The sequence below is a fragment of the Amblyomma maculatum genome, chromosome 1 (genome assembly GCF_055883805.1).
Source record: "Amblyomma maculatum isolate TAMU_Amacu chromosome 1, ASM5588380v1, whole genome shotgun sequence".
Taxonomy (NCBI): Eukaryota; Metazoa; Arthropoda; class Arachnida; order Ixodida; family Ixodidae; genus Amblyomma; species Amblyomma maculatum.
The window spans coordinates 422,744,368-422,762,218 of NC_139344.1; the positions used below are offsets into that span (position 1 = coordinate 422,744,368).

The following is a 17,851-nucleotide window of genomic DNA, read 5'->3' on the forward strand; positions in this document are numbered from 1 at the left end:
TCCTCCTTCTACGCAGAGCCCTTTCTCGCGCACATCGCAACGCGCTCCTCATTCTTGGGGATTTCAATGCCCATCACGTCAGCTGGGGTTATCCCGGGAACAGTAGGAAAGGTCTCGCGCTGTGGACATTCAACCAGAACGAACACTTATCCGTCCTTAATGATTTTTCTGACCCAACCCGCATCGGCTCCAGCGTCCAACGCAACACTAATCCGGACCTTTCCATCTGCAAAAACGTCGTGGATGCAGCGTAGACGAACACCTGGGTCTTTCTCGGCAGCGACCACTATATCCTGTCCATCTCTTTCTCTCTTCCTAGCCTATCCTCCCGCCAGCGTCTGAACCAGGTAGTCGATTGGGATCGGTTCCGCCACTCACGGCAACATGCCCCCACCTCCATCTCAGACCTTTCTCAATGGACTGCCACCTTGCTCAAAGATGTTTCATCCGCCACCTCTACCGTCCCTACCCCTCCTCACTCCTCCACGGCTGACAGCCGCCTCCTTCACCTATGGGAGGCGCATCTTTCCCTGCCCCGCCGCTGGCTTTCACAAAAACACAATCGCTCACTACGCCTCCGCCTTGCCCGCCTGGGTATGGAAATTGAGGAGCACTGCTCATACCTCACCAGGCAGCAGTGGGGCCAGACATGCGACCGCATGGCCGGTAAACTCGGGCTGAGGGATACGTGGGCGCTCCTACGTGCCCTCCTTGACCCGTCGCATGTCAAGGCCACGCAACGCAGGGATGTGACGCGCCTCCTGCAATCCTCACCGCTATCCGATTCCGATTTCCTTCTTGCACTCCGAGATCGCTATCTCTGCACTTCCCCTCCGTCCCCCTTCCCTTCTTACATCGGCACCATTAATTCTGCGCTTGACGCAGATATCACTTTGGGGGAGGTTTGTGCGGCGCTACATAAGCTCCGCACCACTTCCGCACCAGGAGCAGACCAAATTTCTAATAAGGCCCTCCGTAACCTGGACACATCATCTCTAGTGGCCATTACGGACCTCTTTAACAAACATTGGCACGAAGGCACCCTGCCTCCTGGGTGGACCCACGCTAAGGTGACCTTCATCCCCAAGCCCGGCAAACCCATAGACATTCAAAATCTCCGTCCTATTTCCCTCACCTCTTGTCTCGGTAAGCTCTTTGAGCACGTCGTTCTAGACCGCTTACAGAGCTTCCTCGAGGACAACCATCTCTTCCCCGATTCGATGTTCGGCTTTCGCCCATCCCTCTCTACACAGGATGTCATGCTCCAGCTCTCCGAAGAGGTCCTTCACCATATCCACGCTAAGCGCACTCGCGCGATCATGGCACTGGACTTGACAAAAGCATTTGATAATGTCTTCCATACCGCCATCCTAGACGCCTTTTCTACCCTTAACGTGGGCTCCCGAATCCATAGTTACATCAAGACTTTTCTTGCCCATCGCACGGCTGAGATCTCATTCGGCACCCTCTCCTCTCCTACTTTCCCTCTTGGAAATCGAGGTACCCCCAAGATTCTGTTCTCTCTCCCCTTCTCTTCAACATCACCCTTTTTCCGATGGCACGTGCTCTAGCTAGCATTCCTAACCTCTCCCATGCTTTCTACGCTGATGATATCACCCTCTGGGTGACTACCGGCAATCTTGGTGAGATGAAAGCCGCTCTCCAGGCAGGCGCTAAAACTGTCGCCGATTATGCTCGCACGGTCGGGCTAGCTTGTTCCCCGTCCAAGTCGGAGCTCCTGCTCCTCCTGGCTCGAGGCATAGCTCCAACCTCATCTCCTAACCTTAACGTCACTATCGACGGACATCCCATCCCTTCTGTCTCTTGCATCCGTATTCTCGGTCTCTTTCTCCAATCCAATGGCAAACACACTACTGTCCTTTCCCGCCTTACTACCACCGTCCAGCAGACGGTACGGCTGATCCGACGGGTCGCTAACCGACACTACGTCATGCGCGAGCACGACCTCCGTCGTCTTGTTCAGGCCTTTGTGCTAAGCCGCCTTGTCTACTCCCTCCCCTACCTCTTTCTGTCTCGTACCGAGGAAGACAAGGTCAACTGTCTCATCCGCCAAACCTATAAGTCGGCTCTCGGGCTTCCCACTTCCACCCCCACTTCTCGTCTACTGGCGATGGGCGTCCACAATACTCTTTCAGAACTTGTGGATGCCCATCGCGTGGCACAACTCGATCGTTTATCTCGCACCACCCCTGGCAGAGCCCTTCTTACTTCCCTTCGCTTGATTCCTGTCTCCCCTATCTCTGTCACCCATCCCTTGCCCAGCTCCCTCTTCTCCATGCTCACTGTCAAACCCCTTCCCAAGTACATGCACCCTGAGCATCATGCCGCTCGCCGATCTGCCCGCGCCTCCACCCTCTGGTGCCAGTACGGTACACGGTCTGACGCCGTGTATGTTGATGCGGCACCCTACCTCTCGCATCCCGCCTATGCCCTGGCCACTGTCTCTAATACACGAGCCCCCCTCTCCGTCGCCACTATCCATGCCCTCACTTCCACTGCCGTAGAGGAAGCAACCATCGCCCTCGCCATTGCCAGCACACCAGCCCTTTCCATATTTAGCGACTCTAAGACCGCAGTCCGCAACTTTGCAAAGGGTAGAATCTCTTCCTCTGCGCTCAATATCCTTAAGCACTCCTCCCCCCCTTCCCGATCTATCCAATTATTTTGGGTTCCGGCTCACGCGGGGCACCCTGGAAATGAGGCGGCAAATTCTATCGCTCGCGAAATGACCGTCCGAGCTGGCCCCCTCCACCCCGGGATGGACACGCGTGACTCCCTCCTCACCTTCCATGACATCACCCTCCACTACCGCAACTCCCGATTATCCCTCCCTCCCCCTCACAAGTCCCCATCTAAGAACGAACAGAATGCGTGGCGTCATTTACAGACCTACATTTTCCTCTTCCGTGCACGCCTTGCCCTTATTCACCCCGGTGCCTTCTCGCCCCAATGCACGCTTTGCAGCTCTCCCCGAGCAGACTATGCTCACATTCTTTACTCTTGTCCGGCGCACTTTCCCCCCGTCTCCTGGCAAATAAACAGCCCGCAGCTGTGGGAGGCAGCTTTGGCCAGCTCGGAGCCGCATATTCAACAGCGGCTTACGACCTGGGCAGCGGAAGTCGCCGCCAGGCGTGACCTGGAGGCCACGACCAGCAGCCGGAAGGCCACCCACGGAACGGCGGCAACATAATTTTACTTTTTTTTAATTTTTTGGCCTTCAATGAATAAAGTTTGTACCACCACCACCATCCGTGTGCTGTGCGAAGTCAGTGTTGTTGCTGTTGTTGTGACTGAAAGAAGGAAAAGAAAATGCACGGGCCTGCTACTGGCTGTCATCCACCACCAAATTGGAGGCGGGTGCAAATAAGCCTACAACAGATAAACATTATGTGAAAGGCTAACCCCCGCCGCAATTTGCGGCGACCTAGCTGTCCCACCTCCATCAGGGCCAGGATCAGCCACGCTCCAACCCTCACATCTGCTGCCTCGTGCGTACAGAAGAGGAAATAGAAAAGAAAAAAAAAAGAGGGAGAGACGGACGCGCGCCTCAACAGCCGTCGTCCACCACCAAAGCAGTGGCGGGTGCAATGCCGGCCTACAACAGATAATGCAATGACGGCCTACAACAGGTGGATCACCGCCGCTTGCGGCGGTAATCCACCTGTCCCAGCCCCATCAGGGCCAGGAGCAGCCGCCTTCCCGATGGAGGCGAAACGAAGAGGCGTCCGCGTGCTGTGCGAAGTCAGTGTTGTTGCGACTGAAAGAAGGAAAAGAAAATGCACGGGCCTGCTACTGGCTATGTAGTTGAGCCATATCCGCTGCCTGTAGTGGCTGTAGGAAGAAGGAAAAAAAAATGCACGGGCCTGCTACTGGCTCTGTAGCTGAGCCACCTCCGCTGCCTCGTGCGAACAGAAGAGAAAATAGAGAAGAAAAATAAAAGCGAGAGAAAGACGCGCGCCGCAACAGCCGTCGTCCACCACCGAAGTGGTGGCGGGTGCAATGAAGCCATAACAGATAAACATGTGGCAGGCAAGCCCCCGCCGCAATTGGCTGTGACCTACATGTCCCACCTCCAACAAGGCCATGGTCAGGCATGCTCCAACCCCCACATCCGCTGCCTCGTGCGTACAGAAGAGAAAATAGAAAAGAAAGAGAAAGAAGAGGGAGGGAAAGATATTGTTGTTGTGGCTGTGGGAAGAAGGAAAAGAAAATGCACGGGCCTGCTACTGGCTCTGTAAGTGAGCCACCTTCGCTGCCTCATGAGGAGAGAAAGTAGAGAAGAAAGAAAACGAAGAGGGAGAGAAAGACGCGCGCCGCCACAGCCATCGTCCGCCACCTAAGCGGTGACGGGTGCAATGGCGGCTTACAACAAATAAAAGTTCGGTGGCAGGCTAGCCCCCGCCACAAGCGGCGTTGACCTATCAGTCCCAGCCCCGTAGGACCAGGAACAGCCACCCTTAACCACCTGCCGGCACAGGAAACATTTGGAGGTAGTTCAGTACATACTCGTAAAATACAACAGTTACTGCTGCATATGCTTGCCAATACTGCATAAGTAACGTAGTTTTTAGAGTAAAGATAGCCTCTATTCATATCATAGATATGCTTAGTACAGTTATGTAAAACCTCCAGCAGAGGCAATTAGCGGCCGGTAAAAGATAAATTACATAAATAAAATGGCGCCTTAAAGATAGGGTGGAGACGTTTCAGAGCGGTAAACTCGCCTACGGTCAATTTGAGGCCCACTGCAGCCTTTCATGGGAAGTCGCAATTTGGCTGATCTTATTTTTACCGCATGGAACACGAATATATGTTGCATTTGCCCGCAATTACCCAAGCACTACCCGTGTGGGCAGCGTGAGGGCATGCCTGCTTTTCAGCCCGGCCGAAATCCATGCGGGACCTATTCGGGCTTTTAGTGGGCAGCCCCATCCGGGCTAGCCTGTCTTCTATTTGCTATAAGCCGACATTGGCATCGGATCTGCCTTAAAGTTCCCAGCAAGAGACCGTGCGCACAGAAGCAGGAAGGAGCACTTTCCTGTCTCGCTACAGGCCATGCGGAAATTATCTAGGTTTGTGGTGGACAGACCCATTTGGCGCAGCCCAGAAATTTTCTGAATGAAGCCCACATTACTGTTTGACCTTCCCTCGAGTGCCCCTCAAGGGTCCCATGTAGGCAATGTGCGGACATACCCATATTTAGCCCCACCGCGGCCCATGCGGGACATATTGTGCTTTTGAGTGGGCAGCCCCAATTAGATTAGCCCAGGCTGTTTTTACACAAAGCCTAAATGTTCTTTGCATCGGCCCTAAAATTCCCCAAGTTAGACCCTTGAGGGCCAGATGTACGAATATGTACTCAGTTAGCTCTTTCCACGCCTATATGATGCCCAGATGGAAAAAGAAGGGGCAAGCCCAATTTAGGTTTGCCTGCTTGATCCCTAAAGGGAGCCCTCATGGGTGTTATTGTGGTTGCCCAAGCCCAACTTGCCCATACGGGCCGCAGGTGGGCCACGTAATGTGTGCTACTTCGGTCTGTAAAAGGCATGGCTACATGCATTCACCTAAGCATCTATTTTATTCTGTTACCACTTCGAGAGATAAATAATACCATAAGGTTGCGGACACCCTGGAATGAAGCTGTCCAAAGGTGGGGAGCGCAGAGAATCTCATTTCAGTGATTCCGCAAGCAAATCCTCATATCTACCAGGCCTCTTTCATGCTGCCTCTCATAAGGAGCCCGACCACCCAAGTGATTTTTCACGTAAAGTGCTCTAACAGGTCATATACTTCTAATCTCCATCCCCGAAAGGTCTACCTCAGAATTAATTTGCTTTCATTTTTTAATAAAGCTTATCAGGCAATCTTACCAGCCTAATCTCACATCAAGAATACCTCTGCTGATGAAGCCGGTCTGTGGTATAGCGACCAAATTATAGAGGGTCTCTTATGTCTCTTAATATGACAATGGCGAAAGTCTTCTCTCCCTCTCCTATATGCCTTTTATAGGCATTTGTTGCAGGTATATATAGTTATAATGGCTTACAGGAAAGGGAAGGCGCAGTATATGTCACACTCCGTCAAGTGTGAATTTTGACCAACAAGGCGATGGTTTGGACGGTATAACATTGCTCCTGTCGCGTGGCGTACCTTGGCACGCGTTTAAGTGTGGGATTGCAGATGGCAGGAAAGCTAGACAAGAACATATCTCGCAGAATCTCGCTGAATCTCGCGGAACATGACCGATCCCGCGTACATATCTCGCGCATAAACTCGCGCACAACTCTCGCACACGGGATTTTGTTCCGTGAGCCTAAAACAATTGCCGACGATTACGTTACTTTCTAATGTGAAATTTGAGCGCAGCTCATCAGCTGTTTCACTTTTTTGATAGATTGAGGCAAAGATGTCGCGCAAGGAATGCATGTACAATTACAGACTATTTTGTTTTTCACACATATTTCTTCAAGAAACGCTCCACTAACAGTTCTTTACTGTCATAAGGAAGCTTTGTGGTCTGATACATTTTTGAAAACCGAAGGTTTTTTTACCATGAACTAGCTGTATATACGCAAACTACATCCAAACATGATGCGTTTCTCTGTGAATGTGTGAATTCTCGGTTACTGCACATGTTAGCTTCCAGTTCGGTGTGGGCAGCCGCATTATTCATGAAGCTCCGAAGCCTGCCTTTCATAACTGGTTCACAGGAAGGGAAAGGCGTACATCTGTCACACGTGTTTCTGTGGAAACCTGAATCACACCGTAAGGGAAGCAAGAAAGATGGGAGTGAAAGTGGGGCTGGTTACGAGGGAAAACGCCGACGGCGACGACGACGTTAAACCTAGGAACGGGCGCCAAAGCGCTGCGTTCTAAAACGGTGATACAGTGGTAAGACGCTCGACTGCTGTGTCAGAGATCCCAGGTTCAATCCTGACCTCCGGCGGCTGCATTTCAATGGAGGCGAAACGAAGGTGGTGGTGAAAACATTTATTATAATACATAGAGGTATATACACTAGGTGGGATGCCTAGACAGGCACTCCATTGGCGTTTGCCACAGCCCGGGCGCGCTGCGTTAAGACCTTTTGGGCCTCTAGGGTGCAGCAGCCGGACAGGGTCGCCTGCCAGTTCTCTCGGGTGAGGTTGGGGATAGGGGGCAAAGATGGGTTTTTCTGGCAGGCCCACACCATGTGGTAGGTGTCAGACACCTCCCCACAGTGCGAGCACAGCCCGTCGAATTGCGGATCAAAATGTTTTAGAGTAGCCGGGCACAACATTGTATTGGTGAGCAGGCGCAGGAGCACCCGCTCGTTAGCCTTCCCCAGCCCTTTGCACGGGGTGGGAAGAGTTTGGTGCGCAGATCTGTAATATTCACATATTTCTTTAAATTTGTAAACTGGGCTGAAATCAAAATCCTGGTCCGCGTCGGGTCCCGTGGGAAATGTCCGGAGAGAAAGCGCGCGGGCGACGGCGTCGGCTGCTTCATTCCCTTGGAGACCTTGGTGACCTGGAGCCCAAACGAGAGATCGGTACGCGGGATCCGAATCACGAGTGCAATTTTGGTATATGCGGTAAGCTAGGGGAGCAGTCCACCCTTGCTGGACGTTCCGACAAGCCCCTCGCGAGTCGGTTATGATGTATATGGAGGAGGAGTCAGAGGCTGCTAGGGCGATGGCAACCTCTTCTGCGTGTGTTGGCGACTGGGCCTTGAACGTAAGGCCATCTACTGTTTTTCCCTTGTGGATGAACACGGCTGTGTACCAACCCCTAGGGTTTGGGCCGGAGACGTCCACATAGAAAATTCCTGGTTTGCTTCCATAATGGCGGTCCAAGGCTTCCGCCCGCGCCAGGCGCCGACCAGTATGGTCCTCTTTGGACATGTTGGCGGGGAGAGGCCGCACATGGAGGGCGCGTCTCCATTTTTCGGGAATGCGACATCTCTCCTCTTTGAGTTGGGTGTGTTGGATGTGAAGTCGGGCAAGAAGACGGCGATCCGACTCTGTCTTTGTTAGACGCGTGTACTGATTGGTGAGATGGGCCTCCCGAAGCTCCTTGAAAGTATTCACCACACCCAGCGCCATGAGACGGCTGGTAGAGGTGGAGACCGGGAGGTCCAGTGATCGTTTCATGATTTTACGGAGGATAACTTCGAGAGTATCCTCCTCATGTTTCTGCAGGTGGAGGTAGGGAGTCGAATACAAAGAGGCGTCAGTGTGCTGTGCGTTGTCAGTGCAAGTCAAAGATCTCCAGGTGGTCGAAATTACTCAGTCGCCCTGCAATTCCACTACGGCTCCTCTTTCACTCTTTCCACTTTCAATCTCGCATTCTTCCCTCCCTCTGCGGAGCGGTACAGATTAACACCACCTAGAGGAAATTCTAGGTGGCATAGTACAGATATCCAAAAAGTGGCGGAATTAAGAGTGGCTGTTCCTGGCTCTACGGGGCTGGGTCTGGGGGGTCAACGCCGCTTGCGGCGGGGGCTACCCTGCCATCGAATCTGTAGGCCGTCATTGCACCCGCTACCGCTTAGGTGGTGGACGACGGCTGTTGCGGCACGTGTCTTTCTCTCCCTCTCCTTTTTCTTTCTTCTCTACTTTCTCTCTTCTGTTATCGACAGGGACAGAAACAAACACACCAGAGCCGTCCTGTGCCTTAACTTAAACAAGGCCATTGACCACGTCTCACACAGAATCATCCTTGAAAAACTAAGTAGTATTAACCCAGGCATCAGAACATACAATTATATCAGATCATGTTTGTTTAAACGCACAGCCGTCATAACACTAGGAAACATCACTTCCGCCCCAAACACGTTAGGAACACAAGGTACACCGCAAGGCTCAGTCCTCGCACCATTTCTCTTCAATTTGGCACTCATCCGCCTCCCGGGTATATTAGCCAAAATTCCAAATTTGCAACACATCTTTTATGCTGATGATATCACCCTCTGGACCAATAAACGTAACGAGGGCGAAATCGAGGAAACTCTGCTATTCTAGGTAGAAAATTACGCCGCACAAGCAGGACTCTCTTGCTCGCTGCCTCATTCTGAACTCCTCGTCATTCGAGGTAAGGGGAGAGGTAGGCGAACACATCAAGGTTCCATTCTCATTACTGTTAACACGCTTTCTGCCACTACCTATCAGACAATCTATGTGATTAAACGAATTGCCAACCTGATAAGGGGCATGAGAGAGAAAGACCTGTGCAGATTAGTGCAGGGATTTGTTCTTCGTCGCTTCACGTACTCAGTGCCCTACCTACAGCTCTATGCCGCAGAGAAGACCAAGCTGGAGTGCCTCATTAGACAAGCATTCAAATCGGCACTAGGGCTTCCTCATTACACATCTACAGAAAAATTTCTTCAACTCGGCATTCACAACGCATTTGAGGAACTTTGCGCGGCCCACATCACCCCACAGATGGCGCGGCTGACAAAAACTAAAACAGGCACAAGCATCCTCGGCACACTGGACACAAATTCAGAGCCAGAAATAGAACAACCGATAGATCTACCCCCACCAATCATGAAGCGGCTCACCATTAAAAACATGCACCCTATACAATACGAGGGTAGGAGGATGGCAGGGCCTTGGTTCTTCATAAGACTGATGAGCACCAATCGGGTGTTATCTACGTCGATGCGGCTGAGTATGCAGTTCGAAAAATAGCATTTGCATTGGCAGGGGCTATGGGACCACACGCCACAGCCTTCTCAGCTTCCATTCGTGTACGCACATCCATAATGACTGAGGAGGCAGCCATCGCTTTAGCCATTACAAATTCAGAGGCAGATATCATCAGCGACTCCGAGACTGCCATACACAATTTCGCCCGAGGTAGAATTGCACAATCCACTCTAAATATCCTTAATAAGATTCCCTTCTCAGATAGGGACATTGAATTGGTTTGGGTACCGGCACATTCTAGGAACCCTGGAAACGAGGCGGCTCACCAGACAGCCCGAGGTTTAGTCGGCCGGGCGGTGACCACCTCCGCTCTGGGGAAAGTGAAGGATAAACTGATATCATCTCACGACTTAACCCACCACTTCCGCCTTGAACGAAGAAAGTTTCCGCTACAGCACAAGCGGCTTAGTAAAGAACACAAAATTACCTGTAGGAAACTGCAATCTCTTTTCCAAGCCCTGTAGTTATCTCACGTATTTTCTCCAGCCAATTTTCTCCTGACGCCCGAGGTAGAATTGCACAATCCACTCTAAATATCCTTAATAAGATTCCCTTCTCAGATAGGGACATTGAATTGGTTTGGGTACCGGCACATTCTAGGAACCCTGGAAACGAGGCGGCTCACCAGACAGCCCGAGGTTTAGTCGGCCGGGCGGTGACCACCTCCGCTCTGGGGAAAGCGAAGGATAAACTGATATCATCTCACGACTTAACCCACCACTTCCGCCTTGAACGAAGAAAGTTTCCGCTACAGCACAAGCGGCTTAGTAAAGAACACAAAATTACCTGTAGGAAACTGCAATCTCTTTTCCAAGCCCTGTAGTTATCTCACGTATTTTCTCCAGCCAATTTTCTCCTGACGGCACACTGTGCGATGAGAGAGCTACCCTCAGCCATATACTCTGGGGATGCAAAGAGGACCCCGCACCTTCAGAATATGGAGAAATCCTGCATCCAGATGACTGGGAGACCCTGCTGCGCAGCTCGGACCGGTGCATACAAGACCGGATCCTCAAGCGTGCCTATGAGGTCGCCAACAGGCTTGATCTGCTGGCCATCTAGTAGGGCAATGTAACTCGGCCCTATATAACTATCCGGCTTAATAAAGGCTTCTCTCTCTCTTCTGTCCGCACGAGCAGCGGTACTCCCCTGATGGGGCTGGGAGAGGTAGGTCACCGCTGCTTGCGGCGTGGGCTAGCCTGCCACCGAATTTTTATCTGTTGTAGGCTGTCATTGCACCCGCCACCGCTTCGGTGGTGGAAGACGGTTGTTGTTGCAGCGCGCGTCTTTCTTTGCCTCTTCCTTTTCTTCTTTATTTTCTCTTCTGTCTGCACGAGGCAGCGGAGGTGGCTCAGGTACAGAGCCAGTAGCAGGCTCGTGCATTTTCTTTTCCTTCTTCCTACAGCCACAACAACAGTCTCTCTTCTGTCCACACAAGCAGCGGGAGTCTAGTGGAGGACCCCGCCGGGGTGGTGCAGTGGTAAGACGCCCGACTACTGTGCCGGGGTACCCGGGTTCGAACCCGACCTCGGCGGCTGCGTTTCGATGGAGGCGAAACAAAGAGGCGTCCGTGTGCTGTGCGATGTCAGCGCGCGTTAAAGATCCCCAGAGCGCGCGTTAAAGATCCCCAGGTGGTCTAAACTACTCCGTAGCCCTCCACTACGGCTTCTCTTTCTCTCTTCCCACCTTCACTTTCACCTTCCTTCCTTCCCTTATGGCATGGATGAGGTGTACACAGAAAACAAGTAAGACCGTTACCGCGCCTTTCCCTTCCTATCAATTATTCAATCAGTCTAGCGGAGGTGGTGCAGGGTAGCTGATCGTAGCCCTACGGGACGGGGGCAGCTCCCCTGATGGTACTGGGACTGGTAGGTCACCGCCGCTTGAGGCGGGGGGGCTAGCCTGCCACAGAATATTTATATGTTGTAGGCCGTCATTGCATTCGCCACCGTTTCGGTGGTGGACGACAGCTATTGTTGTGGCGCGCGTCTTTCTCTCCCTCTCCATTTTCTTTATTCTCTATTTTCTCTTCTGTCTGCACGAGGCAGTGGAGGTGGCTCAGCTACAGAGCAAGTAGCAGGCTCCCGCATTTTCTTCTCCTTCTTCCTACAGCCACAACAACTGGTAGGTCAACCCTGCTTGCGGCGGGGGCTAGTCTGCCACCGAATTTTTATCTGTTGTAGGTCGTCATTGCACCTACCGCCGCTTAGGTGGTGGACGACACCTTATTGTAATGTTATGATTATTATTCTTCCTACAGCCACAACAGCGAGGCAGCGGAGGTGACTCAGCTACAGAGCCAGTAGCAGGCCCGCGCATTTTCTTTTCCTTCTTCCTACATGCCACAACAACAGCAAGTGTGGCAGATACTGCGCCTTTCCGTTCCTGTGACGCAATTATACTGTTATGAGCCTGAAAGGCGTTCACCTTAAAATGAAGCTAGGACTGAAGGATGCACATAAAAAGGATTCTATTTCACTAGGTCTTCTCTGAAAAGCTTCGGTATACCGAAAGTCACAGTGGCCTTCGTTAAAACCAGTCCTGTGCAAGGACACTACTGCGCAAGGAACTACCACCAAGCATCCTATCTTATTTGACAGTTGTGATGACGGTGCTTTAGCTGTTTGCACTCATGATTTACTGTTGGTGTCTTGGTCCCTAGCGTAAGAGCTGTCTAGAAGATTGAGACCCCAGTGTGATTGTTGCACGCTCAGAATAAAGAGACAACGCTTTCAGTGCAAGCGGTTAGACATTGGAAACTTTCTTGATACAATAAGCCTTTCTCTGCGATGTGGCATCCAGATGGAATTAATAATAATCAGTCTCCGTTTGTCTGTTCACCGTGACTGACAGGTAGCTTCTCTACGCATTCATTATTGAAATAGTCAAACGAGTAAACCCTGGTATTAATTCCCTGCAAATTTATCCGTGACTTGTGGATGCCTTTTTCTACAGTTTCTAAAGCGTTTCGTTGCCCGTTTGTGTTCCCCGGCGCCGCGGCTGCTGTCGTGGTGTCCAGGGTCATAGCAATGGATCCACCACCGCCGGTCACTCGGCCTTCGAAGGCCCAGTGCTTTCAATTCATCGTGCCGGAGCCTGCTCCGGCGGACGACCTTATCGACGTCATCAAGACAGTCGTCGGTGTCGGGGGGCTGCAATATTTGCAGCACCTCGGCAGGACCATGTTCCTTGCAGCAGTCAGTTCTATGGCTCAAGACACGATGATGGTTGCGGCGGGCAGACTGCTCGTCGCTGGAAAGGAAGTACCGTTGGTGCAAATGGCTGCACCAGTGGTTTTTGTGACTTTTCCGGTTGCCCCCGTGCGTAGGTGACGACGTCCTCACCGCTGCGATCAGTCCTTACGGAAAAGTTCGAGCCGTCACTAAGGGAAACTGCCACGTCCGGAACGGATGCCTGCTGGTGAAGTTGGACATGCTGCTTGCGCCGCCCAACTTCCTCTCCGTCGCGGGCCACCGCGTAACGCTCGAGTACCGGGGCATGAAGTGGGTCTGCTCCCGGTGCGGAGATTGGGGCCACGTCAGTGCTGAGTGTAGGGCGGTCAAATGCGGACGCTGCTCCGCCTTCGGCCACGACACCGACGCTTGCAGAGCGGCGTGCAAACGCTGCGGAGCCTTTAGCGGAGCCCAGCATGCGATGTCTGACTGCGTGTTGCCCAGGTCATATGTTGCTGTGACAGCCGCGTCCGGGAAATCTGCAGGCTTCTCATTTCGAGAGTCTTGGCGCGAGTCAGAGACTCCAGCCCAGGTTTACGGGGCCTCCCCGATCGAGGCTAAGGACGCCCTCCGTGTGTCCCCCGAGCCCCATGAAAGCGGAAATGAGGACACGGTATCTACTAGCACCACGGCGGCTGGCGTGAATGAGGCCTCAGGCCTGTCTTCCGAAGAAGAGGTGTCCAGCGCGGTGGCGTCTTCTGACGACGACAGCGAGTCACCTGCCACTTCCCCCGCCCACTCTGCGGAATCGGAAGAGGGAGCCGCCGAGTACCAGTCGCAGCACATGCAAGGAGAGGCTGGGGCAGCCACAGCTTCACACGTGAGGCAACACTCTTCTGCGGAGGCGGCGTCCCTTACGAACAGCGCTGTTGCAGAGCTGACGAAGACTGGACGCCCAGGAGCAGCGCGTACTACCCGTGCAGGTCTAGGTCGTGCGGGAAAGGCGCGTTCCACAGAAGACTCCAAGCGTCAACTATCGGCATCCGATGGCAGCATGTCGCCATCCTCGACAACCACTGCCCCCATGAAACGAGTGAGAAAGGGCGATGACGGCATATTAATGGATGTCTCGGATAATGGCACGTAGCCACCATGGCTCTAACATCAAGCGTCGCCGGCCCCTGTGGTCGCTCTTTTCCTCTTTCCCCGCGGCTAGCGGCAGTGCGACCGCTCCCTGGGCACCTCTCGCCGGTCGCCGCTGGCCTCTGAGGGGATTTCAGCGTTTTAGCCTCGTCAACGTGTGCACTGAACGATAGACTGCGCGGGCCCTGCTGTGCGTGTGTTTCTGTGCGGGACTGCGTTTCTGCAGTCGCCTGATGTACGCAGCGCTGCAGAGACTGCGTCTTCTATTGTGGAAGTATCTCTCTGGACAAGTGGACAGAGATGGAGAGGCGCGGATTCTGCAGCGCTGGCACACCCGTTTCTTCGTCGTTCGGGACGGCAGGTTTGTTATGCCAGCTTTGCCATACGAACCCCCCCTTCTACTGTTTTCTCCTCTCTGGGGAATCATGTTTTCCATTATGTATAGGTGCCATAGAGTGTTTTGTATACTGCTTTGGTCTGTGATTAATGTGCGTTTTTATATGTATGTACGTACCCAATAAATTCTCTTCGCTCGCCTCTCCGGCACAGTTCATGGACGCTGGCTTCTAAACCAGGCTAACATTTCCCCTATCAAGTCAGTCGCTCTCCCAACTCCCTTCCCCTCCAGAGGCCACAAACCTCCGTATACTTCCTCTTCCAGCCAATATTCGCCGGTCCTGCATGCTGGCCGCCGACATGCTGCTGCCTCTCATCATAGTCCGCCCTTCAATATTCATGGAGTCGCTTTCACGGATGCCTCATAAGTGGCTCCTCGCGGGTCCGGAAGCCAGGTCCTCTTTCATCCTCGTCTATCTACCCCTGTCACACACACTAGCGGCTCCTTTCTCCACCCTCCGGATATTATCTCGCTTGAGGTCCTCTCCATCATTTATGCAATTCAAAGTTTTCATTCTCTCCCACCTGTGCCTCAGTATATTATATACACCAATTCCCAGGCTGCTATCCGTGTGATTCAATCTAAAAGTCTAACACGTAATCTGTCCACGGAGCTCGAGGTAGCACTTGTTGCGCTGCAGCCCTGCCCCGTCTTCCTCCGATGGATCCCTGGACACTCGGGGATTGACGGCAATGAGCTGGCGAACCAGCTCGCCCGAGTAACTCGTAACCGGACACCGTTCAACCCCTGGCCAAGATCCTTGGAGGGCGGGTCGAGAGTGTCTCTTCGCGCCACCATCAGCGAATACTACAATACTGCTCGCTTAGACCGCAAGCTAGACCCCGACCCTCATCCTAATCTTTCCGTTCGGGAAGCTCATATCCTTCAGCAAAAACAGTTGAACACACTCACAACTCCTGCACGGCTATATCTCCGTCGCGTTCCATCATGCCCCAACTGCCCTTCTCCTTATGCCAACATTTCACACTGCCTGTTTTCATGTCCGGTTGCATTGCAATCGGGATTCTTTACCATACTATCTGGACCTAGGTGGACTGGCTTGGTGCTGAGGGTGAAGAAGAACAGCGCCTGCTCGTCCAGCAGGCCATCGATGTATTATATTGCGCCTCAATAACTACTACTACTACTACTACTACTACTACTACTACTACTACTACTACTACAACAACAACAACAACATTAGTAGTGTTTCGCGGTGTTAACGAATTATGGGAAATGTAAGCTACTGAAATTGTTTTGAACCGATTGAAAAAATGGTATCGGCCGAATAGTAACCAGTTCCGCGCAGTATTTTGCGGTGTTACCGAATCATGGGAAATGCAAGCTACTGAAAGAAATTACTTTGAACCGATTGAAAATGTGGGGAATTTGCTGACGCTGGAAGCTGCTCTTTCGTATATGTTTCCTCGGGAAAATGCATAAAGGCACCTTGAAAATGCAGAGCTGACCTTTTTGGGGAGCAGAATTTTTAGGCCATCTTCACTTCCTTGCCTCGCCCTGGTTGCAAAGTCAATGAATTCCGCGCGTGGAACACCGCCAAGCGCCCAGAGTGTGGCATTCCAGATTACGAAGGTCGGAAGGGGACAACTTTATTATTGCATAGTGCGTGATATCTTTTCGCGTACACATTGATTCCCGGAACGCATTCATATACATTCCAAACAACTATCTGCGACTCTCCAGCCAAGCTAGGCCACGGAGGACACCAATGTTTGTCCTCGTGCCGTAGACACAATCAGGCCTCTGTTCAGGAGTGCAAAGTGGAGAAGGGGCTAATAAAGTCGGAGAAAAGGTGCAGGGTCGCTAGGGGGAGCGGTTAGAGCAGGCCAAAAGCAGGCCGCTAACGTACCATATACTTGGAAACACCTCACAGATAGCTTCGGGAAGGCGCCATGAAGAACTAGCCCCTTGGTAAACATTACGCGAGGGATTTTGGATTTATTTCGTTGTGCCAATGCTCCTATTTATTTATTTATTCATTCATTTATTTATTCAAGTACCTACATATCGCCCTGGTGGGCATTACAGTAGGGGGGACGAAGCAAAAAACTGAAACACTTGTCAGCGCCGAAGTTCTAAAGTGAAAACAGTACAGGCATCAAATACATCGTCCTGATGGGCATTGCAGAAGTGTGGAACCAAAGAAAGCCAATTCAAAGCATCAGAGTAATAACAAATACAAGAAACAAACGCGGGTAATCAATTATCGCTCCAAAGTAATAAATAAACACACGCAACAAACACGGGTAACCAATCAGTGGACACGAAAGGGGGAAAATGGAGAAAGCTACGCGTAATGATTAAGTGCATCGGCCAACTTTGCACGATCAACAGTTTCGACAATGTCAGGATGCAGCCGGTTCCATTTACTGATAGTGTACGAAAAAAAACGACTTCTTATAAACAGATGTGCGGGCAAAAATTTCTTTATTCTTAGGATGTGATCTCGCCGCTCAGATACATAACTCGGTGTCTGTAAATATCTACTTTTAACTAACGGTGTTTCGTTGTACAGTACGTCCCGCAAGAATAAGATGCGAAATCGTTCACGGCGCAGGGAAAGGTCCTCCCAGTTAATTTGACGTTTTATATCGGAGATGCTGCTGGGAAATTGGTAACAACTAGTTACAAAGCGGGCAGCACGATTTTAAATGGCTTCTACACTATTAATGAGATGCTGTGTGGGAGGGTCCCACACAATACAGGCATATTCAAGAATAGGCCGGACATTGGTAACATAAAGTGTTTCCCTAACGTTCTGTTGGGCTTGTTCGAAGTTTCTTTTAATAAAGTTCATAACGCGGCCTGCCTTCTGGGTTATACAGTGAGCGTGACGATTCCATGTTGAGTCTGAAAAAAATGCCGCGAAAGGCTGACCATCAATGAAATAATTTGACTGCATGAAGTTACGCTTTCTGGCGTAAACGGATATAACAGCACTTGGAAACGTTCAGAGACATAAGCCAGTTTTGACACCGATGGAATATTCTATGAAGGTCGGATTGTAAAGCTCACCAGTCTGAATAATCTTTAATTTCCCTGTATAAAACACAATAATCAGCCTAGAGCCTGATTTTGACGTTATTTCAGTACCAATGCTATTAACATAAGTTAAAACAAAAAAGAGGCCCTAATACAGAGCCCTGTGGTACCCCGGATGTCACAGAAGCGGTAGCAGATTCATGCTCCATTTACGATTACTTTCTGAGAACGGTCAGTTAGGTAATTTTCCAGCTCAAAAAGAATATGCCGAGGTAAACCAAGAGTGGATAGTTTGTGAAAGAGAATAGCGTAACAAGCTTCGCCGAATGCTTTCTGAAAATCAAGAAGAATGCAGTCAGTTTGGAAACCATTATCGAATGAGCTAAATATGTATTCGGAAAATTCAATTAGTTGTGTAACACA

The 17,851-nt window shown here is 51.4% G+C and overlaps 1 protein-coding gene across 1 annotated transcript in view; it reads left to right on the forward strand.

Annotated features, from left to right (window-relative positions):
• The window catches only part of LOC146209248 (acetylcholinesterase-like), a 45,747-nt gene extending 31,715 nt beyond the window's left edge, over positions 1–14,032 (forward strand). The window contains exons 3-4 of the mRNA XM_084579883.1: positions 12,668–12,853; positions 13,041–14,032. Of these exons, the coding sequence (XP_084436009.1) occupies positions 12,668–12,853; positions 13,041–14,032 (1,178 nt within the window). The remainder of the gene's footprint in view (positions 1–12,667; positions 12,854–13,040) is intronic.
• The last annotated feature ends 3,819 nt before the right edge of the window (positions 14,033–17,851 follow it).